The sequence below is a fragment of the Nyctibius grandis genome, chromosome Z (assembly GCF_013368605.1).
Source record: "Nyctibius grandis isolate bNycGra1 chromosome Z, bNycGra1.pri, whole genome shotgun sequence".
Taxonomy (NCBI): Eukaryota; Metazoa; Chordata; class Aves; order Nyctibiiformes; family Nyctibiidae; genus Nyctibius; species Nyctibius grandis.
Genome location: NC_090695.1, coordinates 30,103,955 through 30,113,897, shown reverse-complemented (window position 1 = coordinate 30,113,897; position 9,943 = coordinate 30,103,955). Strand labels below are relative to the sequence as shown.

The window sequence follows — 9,943 nt, the reverse complement described above, 5'->3', positions numbered from 1 at the left end:
GTGGTAAATAACCGCCCGCGGCAACCATTGGGAGCGGCACCCCGCCTGACTGGCCGGTTGAGCTGGAGCGTTCTCGGCAGCCTCCTCTCCTCACAACGGCACTCTCTGCCACAGGAGACCGGGCACGAGCTGTAAGTTTCGGGACGAATGACAACGGCCTTCCATGCCTCCCCCCCCCCCCTTTTTTTTTTTTTAAAGGCAGGGACACACCTGCGCCCTCCCCCCGCCAGGTACAGGAGACCCCAACGCCCATCAGGCTGGCTCCTCCCTACCTCCCCCGCGGCGGCGGGCTCGCCCCGGCAGGCCGGGGCTGCGGCACAGCAAAGTTCCAGCACCTTCTTCACCTCCCACCCAAATACTCCCCCGAGTACCGCCGCCTCCCGCACCCTGCCGCCGCCGCCTCCTCACCGGCGGCGCTCCCGACCCTCTCTCCCTTCAGCACATGCAAGCTGGAGAGTGGGCGCGGAGGAACCCCGAGCGACGGCCCAGGCTGCCCCGCCGCTGCACGGCGGGCACACTAGCGGGGCCCTCGGCATGCGCGCACACGCACGCTCTCCCGCTCGCCCACCCACACAACACGCCACGCTCCTGCACACCTCCTCCCCAACCACTCCATTGAGCGACAGTTAACTGATGCCAATAGCGCAGCTCTTTCTGCGCAGTGGGGGCGGGCACTCCCTCGCCGGCAGGCCAATGGGAACGCCACTTCCTGAGCGGTGGCGTAGGTGAGGGGAGGTGGCGAGAGGGGGCCGGAGGAGGGGCAGGAGTTTAGGAAGAGGAGGGGATGGCTGTCATCAATGAAGTCATGTTCGTAATGTAGTCCCTCGCTCCGGTTCCGGGCTCGGGTGACTCACTGAGGGGGAAAGGAGCGACATCCAGCACGGAGCTCCTCCCGGGCGGAAGGTAAATACAACTTACAACTCGGTCCATCCCCGCTCCGCTCCCCGTCCCTGGCACGGGGATGCCTGCGCCGTCCTTTATTGTCAGCGATCGCGCCGGCACGCACCGTGCCCACCTTCCCTCCCCTTCCCCGAGCACATCCCCGCCGGCCCGGGCGCCGGCGTGCCACCTGCTTCCTCTCCCCACCTTCTGCGGCGCCCGGCTCTCCCAAATATTTATATCCCGCCAGTGGGTGGAGAGAAGAAAGTTTTGATCCGGTATGTCTGGAATTATCACGATGGAAATCTCCGAGGTGGGAGGGCGTGAGGGAAAAAAACCCCCAAGGCGTCGCTCGTGGCTGACTTGTGAGTCAGCGGCACCCGCGGGAGGGACGGGGGAACGGCGGCCGTCGTACCCGCGCGTCTGTAGACGCCGTGCGGCGGAGTGCGGCGGGGCGGCCGGTGGGCTCACACGGCAGCAACAACCAGCGCGTGGCACCCCTTGCTCTCGCCGCCAGCGAGCGTGTCATAGGTTCCGGGCGAGAAATAGACCCGAGTGTGCGACGGCCCACACAAACCCCGCCGGGGCAGCTCGGCGGGCCGGGGGCGGCCTCGACTGCTGCCCCACCGGGTGCGGGCCGCCTGGTGGGCTGCGTTTCGGCGGCTGCCGGGGGGTCGCAGGGTGAAGTTCACTGTGTCCCAGCGGCGGGAGAATGTGTCGCGGGGGGGTTGTTTCTCCGCTGTGTTACCCGCTCGCGTAGACCCGACCGACGAAGGGGAAGTGGGGAGGCATGTGGAGGGAGGAAGATGGTGCGTGGAAGAGCGGTCTTGCCTGTGAGAGTAGCAGCGTTACCCGGCAGAGCCAGGGAGGCCGTGATACGGATAATCTCCCTGCCTGCCTGTCACAAGCACTACACGCACCGGGAAGGGCGGAGGAGGTGGGGGCTGGGACTTCGCCCGACAGGCTGCTGCTCCTGTTGCCTTTCAGTCTGTTTTTAACTGTACAGTCAGTCACTCCTGCTGTAAAGGTGTCGCGATTTACTTCCCAAAATAGCTTGTCTCCCCCCGCGCCGTTTTCGCTGCAGAAGTCATTCCTTTTCCCCTCCCCTGCCTTGCAGCCGTCGCTGAAGCGGAGTAGCACCAAAACATGCGCTTGCAATTTTGTAATCGCCTTCCAAGCAAAAAGCATTTTATTTCCGGTGTGCGCGGAAATACATGGGTTTTTTTGATGGGGCCGGGCGGGAGCGAGGATGCATACACACGCGGAGGCTCAGGTAGACACGGCTCGTCTGCCCCGTCGGCAGAGGGGGGCGGCGGTGGTCGGCAACTGGAAAAGTTCTCTCCCTTGCCGGAGGCGGGGGCAGGCAGCAGGCCGCTGCTGCGGCTGGCTCACGGGCGGGGCAGGAGGGCGGCGGAGCCCGTCCCCGGGCCTTCGCGGGGGAAGGGGAGGCGGTGGCAAGCGCCGGTGGCGGCGGGAGGTGGCCTTTCCCGTCCCTCTGCCTGTGCGAGCGGCGGCGGCGGAGGATCAGGAAGTCACCGCTGCCACACACAGGCGCACAGACATGTTTGGTCGGCGTGACATGGTGGCGGAGGGAAGGAACGTCGGCGAGACGGGCCCAGCCCAGCCCAGCCCTGAGGCAACCCCCGCCGTCGAGGTACGGGGCCCTGCGCGGCCCACCGCCGGGAACGGCGCAGCCATTGCTTCATGAAGGGAAGGGAGAAGGAGGCAGCGGGGCTGGATCTCCGGGCAGGGGCGTTTTACAGCCCGTCGGCCGGGGCGAAAACTTTTTCCAGAAAGGCCGGCGGGGGAGAACAGGGCCCTGCTGGTTGTACGCGCCGAGGGCGGCGGGGCACGGCGCCCAGGCACGGCGCCCAGGCCTACGCGCCGCCCGGCAGGGCTGGCGAAGCCGCGGGGCGTCGCGGCGGCAGAGCGCTGCCGCGGGGGGAGCGGGCGGCCCGTGGTCGACACCCCGCCGGTGCTCCTTGGCGTGCGCCCGTCTGGCGCAGGTGCCATGTGTCCCCCGCGACCACGTTTCATAATGTCCGTGGTGCGGAAAGAAGCGGAGTTTTTAATTTTGTGTCGTGTCCCCCTCCCGCTCCCCTCCCCCCCCATTTTATAATGGTGGAACAACAAACTGCACACGGCTGGAAAAGTTACAACTCTTCTAAACTGGAACTGAAGTTACTCGAACTGATTGGTGGTTTTTTTCCACCTAAGTGTGCGTTATGGTCAAGTAATGAGGGTGGTTAAGTGTCAGCATGACTACATAGATCGCACCGAAGCTGGTTTTCCTTGCTGTCTGCTGCTTATGTTTTATATTCAGACTTTCCAAACTTTACGTTAACATTGTGCTTTTTAAGAAGTCTTTTGATGAATATTTTAGATACGTAAGTAAATAACCAACTGAAGAATCGATGCTATATATTTTTTTTTACTTTTACCATTTTAAGTATTCTGCATGGTTTCTGTAAAAAAATTGATATAGGATCTATGACACGGCACTGTTCCGATTGCATTCTTTTCTGTTTCACTTTAGATTTCTTCAGTGTTACTTGGTTTTAACCACAGCCCCTAAAGACGCAGACAATAAACATGGTGCCGGAATGTAATTCCTTTAGTAGTACACTAGTTACATGTTCGGGGTGGGGCAGCCTCTCCTCTGTAAGTTAGTATTGTTGTGCAAATAAAGGCACGCTTTCTCTTTGGGAACCTAATTGCCCTATTACTGTCTTTGACTTCATTTCTTTTGTCCTTTTGTTATTCTAAGGAAAACAGTGGTGTACCAGAAGGATAGGATTGGAGGCAGATTTTTATGCCCATATATATCAGTATTAGAGAGCAAAAAGATTATATGGATAATGAGCATTTAAAAATAAATCTAAAGTTAAGTGCAGCATATGTGGACTTGACAGAGGTGAGGGTAAAGCTTCATTAAATACAGTATTTTTCTCATGAGTTATGTCTCAGCTTTAGGACTGGTATTTCTGTAGTGTTTCATAGAACATGTGCCAGAAGAGCATGTTCAGAGCAGTCTTAGATCTTTTCTTTTGTTCATTTCTGAAGTGGTCTGTGAGCGTTTCTTGTCAAGTTTGAAAAATGCTTTCACCTACACCTGAGGCTTGAAAATTGACAAGAGAAAAAGTGCTCCAGCTAGCATTCTGATATTAAATATATTCTTGACAAGGGTAAACATGAAGTTAATATCTGCAGATATATTTCCTCAGTTTTTGTTGGACTTTCGAAGTTAACGTCAGAATGTGCACAGTAGCAACTTTAAAAAATGTCTGCGCTTTTACCTCCAATTTCCATGCAAATTACTTATTAAAATCCCTATTATATTTTTTGTGGTTTATGCTGCAGTTGAGGTTCTCTATGTATAAAGAGTTTCCTGGACCTCCACCTCTTTTGACCTTTATCCATTTAGGTTTTTATTTGTTTGATCCTGTAGTGAAGTAGTAAATGCAACGTTATGATGTAAAGATCATTTGTTATGGAAATGGCACTAGAGAAAAGCTTATGTCTTATTTGCAAGATAAAATAAGGGAAAGAAGTACAGCTTGCAAATATAGCAGAATAAGAAGACTAATACTGAAAATTGTTTTATTTGTTTCTGACACATGTAAAGTCATCACTTCTTGGGTGTAGACATTTTCATGTTTGTCTCCACTTGGTAGAGAATATTTCCCATGTATTACTGCAGGGTTTGAGCACCCAGGTGGATCATCTAGAGCTGGGACCTTTGGGAAAAAAGTTAAAAATAAGTTTGTTGTTACAGAAATGATACCTTTTTCGTATTGTCACTGATACTTTATTGTAAGTAACTTGTATTTAAAACATCCTTCTCCCTTCTTGCTCTTCTTCCCTGTGTAAGAAAAGACAAGGCCTGTCAGTAATATGGTGAATTCCTTCTGCCTACCTCTCATTATGGCTTTTGTTTTTCAGAATCTAATGTGAAGATGATGTTCAATAACTGTGATTAATACCTGTAGTAAAGGTCACGGTATGGAAACTTAATCTGTAACCAGTCAGTGCTGTCATGAGTCAGTTTTCTGTGCCCGAAGCGTACAGCGGAATCTACATATGTAGCAAACATGGACTTGATCTTCGGCATTGCCTGCTGTGACTGTGGCTATGGGGTTAAAAGGCAATTAAACTTCTAACTGCAGCTATCTGCCCTCCTCTTTTCCTGAAGGCTATTGCCTTCTGCAGCAAAGCCATCAGAAAGGATCATGTCTGTGCTGTAGCCTCTTCATTGAAAAGTCTGGCGGCATAGCATAGCCTAGCCAGCGTGAACTCTTGACTTCTGATGATGCCTTTTGACTGTCTTTAGTACATTCAACCCCCACCTGTTAGCCAGTCATTTCTTGGTGCTGATTTTAGTTTTTCATAAGATGGTAGGCTGTAAGAGTAGTTGAGAAGTTGCTTTATGAAAAACTGAAACGGCTACACAGTAGGAATAAGAATTTCTACAAGTATATTTGTAAAGGGTTAAGGTGGAGAGTATTAGGACCATCATCCTGAAGTAAACTATCTCTGTATGTGAAAAGGAGGCTTATGCTAGATGACTACACAAGGAAGTTTCTGGTATAAGCACACTGCCCATTCTGCAGGCTGTGCTGGGGTGTATGCAGACAGTCTTTGGTAGGCAGCTAAACAAGTGGCTAAAGCAGTGTCCAGAGGTTTTTGTCTCTGGCCTAAGTGTCTGGATAAGCAATTAAGGTGCAGCATTTCTGTGATTTGTAGTTTAAACTGCAAATTCCCTTCCAGTAGGTTTTGAGGTTACAGTGAAGTTACATACATGAGCATGCAAAGGCAGAATCTCTCAGCTGTTAGTGTTTGTTTTCTCTTATGTGAACTGAATAACTCTGGTTTATGTTAGTTGAAGATTTTACTGTTCTCCTTACTGATTTTTTGTCTTTCCTGTAAACCTGTTTATTGATTGAATAGCTGTATGATGAAATGACAAACTTAAATCCTGATAAATGTTGATGCAGAGTGCTCCTGGGGGGATTGTACAGTACAAAACACTGGGTTGCTTCTAAATATTGTAAGTTATTTGTTTTAATTATGATGAGCTGCTGTCATTATTAATCAGTTCTTAAACGCTGAACATCTTCATTTGATTAGGGTTAGCAGATTAAGCAAATACTACAAATCACTGACAGTATCATTTCATGTTTTCTGTGGTAGTGTAATAAAGGTAGCTCCTTTAGCCTGTATTGTATCACAGTTTCACAGTGTATCTTTTAAAAGCCACCTGTGAATCATGACTTCGGTTGGAGATGTGTGGGGACAGTATACTGTGATTATTTTTCTGTGAAGGCAAAGTTACAGTGTTGTTGCCGCTTGTCTGCAGCAAGCTCCGTTCGGTTGCTGGCTGGCCTGAGGCTATCCGCACCCCAGGGCCATTGGGCACTGACACCAATGTGAGGATGCAACAAATGGCGTTTATTTAACTGCGCAACAGCCTTATATAGTCGTCTTGTCCCGTACGAACTCGCACGATAATGACACATCCTGCTCCTTTCGCCACACCTACCTTCCATTACAGCCCGAGATTTTCCGGTCGCCGTACCCTAATCTACCTACATTTCCCCCTCCCCATGCTTCAAGTCATGCAAAGTAAAGCGTATCGCTGATTCTGGAGCCTTGCGTCAAAGCATAAGCGTAGCTGGCGGATACAACATCCCGAGCCCAGGTTCTCCAGTAAGATTCCCCTGCAACTCCTGAGATGCAAAGCAAAAGCACGCTAATCATAAGCGCATTGTTTAAAGCTTTTGCTTCACTCAGCAACGGTCGCCGTTCCTCATCTTTCTTGGCGCCCCGCCGCTTTACCAGACTCTCTGTACTGTCATGACTCCTCACGTCTGAAGGTCGAGGCTGGTGCTGTTTTGGCTTCCCCCACAGGTACTCCTGCAAAACATAAAGCTCAGATAGCGTACATATTACTTCGGGTTAGGATTTTGTTTTAAATCAGGGCGCAAACAGCGTGTAGGGACCCACTGTATAGCATCATCCCGTTTGATGGCGGCATACCCCCTCCCGTGATGTAGCAGCTCCCAACCTGTTTCCCACTCCGCTGTCCCAGGGAACCGAACCTTGACTGGGGGGCCCACTTCTGGCACCCCTGGATCCCAATGTCGCTCAACTGGGGCACGCTCTTGATCTCCCCGGGCAAAATGATTTAAAGAATAAAGAGGGCGATGTAAAATGTGAGATTGGTAGTTGACAGGAATTACGTCTGGGAATCCTTCCCCCTCCCCAAGAATCTTAATTCTGTGTTTTTGTTTCTTACTCAAACCTGGTTCCCTGTGTCTCGCAGAGCCCAGTCAGAGAATCCCAGCCTTGGTTACCCATAAATCCTGCTCTCTGTTGTTGAGCCACAAAGGTTGTATTGACCATTCGTTGCACAGTTTTCTGCAAACATGCAAACAAACAGGGTAACACAAGTAGGATAATGCCTATTATAAACATTCCCATAAGCAGACTCTATCTACAAAACATGCAGTTTACTTCAGAACATACTGTTATTCTCTATTATTCTAGCTGAAAGGAAAATTACTGACAGGAAAGCTGATTCTGTTTAAAGGTAACACAGATCAGGCCTTTTAGAGCCTACTCTGAGGCCTACTCTTGCTAAACCGTTGCTAAACCATCCGGTATCAATTTCCCCCTTTGGAAGTAGTTAGATTTATTATCTCACTACTTCCATATACTATTCTCAATGATTGCCTCAACACAACCCACGCAGATCCCTATGATAATTATAATCACAACTATATAAACTATTCCCTCTAATAATGTGGCTAATCATCCTTTTAGAAACAATCCACCGTACTCCTGCGCCTGTAGAGACAGAAACATAACCTCGACCCATTAGTAATAGTTCCCCTGGTCCCAACCACTGGTTAGTACGTGGTTCGCTATACCACACTTTGCCTTTGTTTTGCACATAGCTTGCTCCCTGTCGAACTGCCTCCCAATGTATTACAATTGGGGGTCACTCCTTATCTCCTGCTAAAGTTAAATGGTTAAGTACATAAACAGCTTTTGCAAGTCTCTCAGAAGGTTCAGTTTCCTCTCCCCCTTTTTGTTTTTGCAGAAGCTGTTTCAATGTACTATGAGCACGTTCCACAATCGCCTGACCCGTAGGCGAATGAGGAATCCCAGTGACATGTGTAATACCCCATAGTTGACAAGATTGACGAAAAATTTATGAACAGTATGCTGGTCCATTATCAGTCTTAAGTTGTTGTGGAACCCCAAGACTTGTAAAGCAAGCAAGTAAATGTCATTTGACATGACGACCTGTTTCCCCAGTTTGTGCTGTTGCCCATATTATATGTGAAAACGTATCAACAGATACATGAACATATTTGAGCCTTCCAAATTCTGCAATGTGAGTAACGTCCATTTGCCACAGTTGCAATGCACTCAATCCTCGAGGATTTACCCCTATTCCAATTCCCATGCCAATTTTCTGACAACTAGGACAAACACTAACTAATTCACGTGCTTGTGCCGTGGTGAGCTGAAATTGTTTCGCTAACATTTTCGCTGATTGATGAAAGAATTGATGGGATAGGTGTACTTGTTCAAATAAATTTGGTGATATTTGCGTATAGGACACAAGTGTGTCTGCTTTATTATTTCCAATGCTCAAACCTTGATCAAATTGATGACTACGAATGTGGGTGACAAAATAAGGTACCTCTCTGAGGTTTATTGCTTGATGCAACTGTAGCAAAATGGTGTAAAGTCGCATATTTCTTATTGGTCGTATAAAAGCTCTTTCAATTCGGTTTACAATGCCTGCTGCATAAAGAGAGTCTGTTACAATATTTACAGGTAAATCCTTCCATTTTACAAAAACCTGATATATCGCAAAAAATTCAAGTGTCTGCAATGAGTCCTCAGTAAATTCCTGAGAATTTACAATGTTTCCATTGTCCATCCTTTTGTCAGGTAATAACTGCTGAATGTGATCGCTTTCCTGCATCAGTAAAAACAGTTAGTCCAGTCACAGGTATCTCTGATCTGATAGGTTTTTCTTCCCAGTCCTGTTTGCAAATAAACTGTAGCTTTTTATCTTTTGGCACATGTGTTAACAATTGTCCAGTAAAGTCCTGTAAGGCCATTTGAAAAAGAGTTGACTGATTTGTTAACCACTGTAGATATTCCTTTCTGATAGGTAAATAGATACCATCTGAGTCTAGTCCGGTAATGTCTGTAATCCTTTTATGTACTTTGATAAGCAATTGTGCTATTGCTTCCACTCTGGTACAAAGTGTTGTTTTAGGATGAAAAACCAAAGAGTCCACTCGAGCATTGTCTTCTGCAATAAACCCAGGCAAATTAGTATGATTTCTTACATGTAAAACATAAAACAATGCAGTTCGGATTTGAATTTCTTGCCACAGAGCTCGCAGCAATTCAAAACCACACTGATTACATATATGCTCTATAACAGATCTATCCAATTGCTTTATAATGCCAGCTACATATGCTGAATCAGTAATCAAATTAAAGGGAATGGGAAAATTCTGAAATATTTTTAATACAGCTCGTAATTCTACCGCCTGAGGTGAACCCTTTTGTTGTACTACCATAGATTCCCACTTGCCATCAGAATACCAGACAAGGCCCGCCTTGCCTGTGTTCCCAGATCCATCCATAAAAATGGTAGTTCCATCCACAGGAGTGTCTGTGCACCACACTCCTGTGGCAATTGGAAGTTCCACACTCAATTTTATAACAGGATGGGAGGGCAAGTGGTAAACACCCTGTCCCGAGAAATTCTCCATAGCTGTTTGCAAAGCAAAGCTATTAGCCATACACCACTCAAAATATTGAGCTGCAATAGGAACGGTTAGTGATGCAGGGATCTCTGGCCACAAGCTCCCGACATCGCATCCGTCCTTTGATGAATAATCTGTGCCAATAGCTCTGTAACGAATCTGATCATTCTGAATTCCATTGACCAATTATTGCATACGGAATTTGCCTATCAAACAAAGTGATAATTTGTATTTCCTGATTCAAATCAATACGATGTACAAATTTG

General features: G+C 48.2%; 1 protein-coding gene across 5 annotated transcripts in view; it reads left to right on the top strand.

The window, feature by feature from the left end:
- The first annotated feature begins 794 nt into the window (after positions 1 to 794).
- The window catches only part of SMARCA2 (SWI/SNF related, matrix associated, actin dependent regulator of chromatin, subfamily a, member 2), a 131,075-nt gene continuing 121,926 nt past the window's right edge, over positions 795 to 9,943 (top strand). For 2 of the 5 annotated variants that reach the window (XM_068422290.1, XM_068422285.1), the window contains exon 1: positions 795 to 903. Coding sequence is in view for 1 of the 5 variants with exons in the window: in XM_068422287.1 (XP_068278388.1) it covers positions 2,441 to 2,533 (93 nt within the window). In the remaining 4 variants the exon portion in view is untranslated. Of the gene's footprint in view, positions 904 to 2,135; positions 2,153 to 2,294; positions 2,534 to 9,943 lie in introns of those variants that run through there. The other 3 variants (XM_068422286.1, XM_068422287.1, XM_068422284.1) reach the window with 3 other exon arrangements.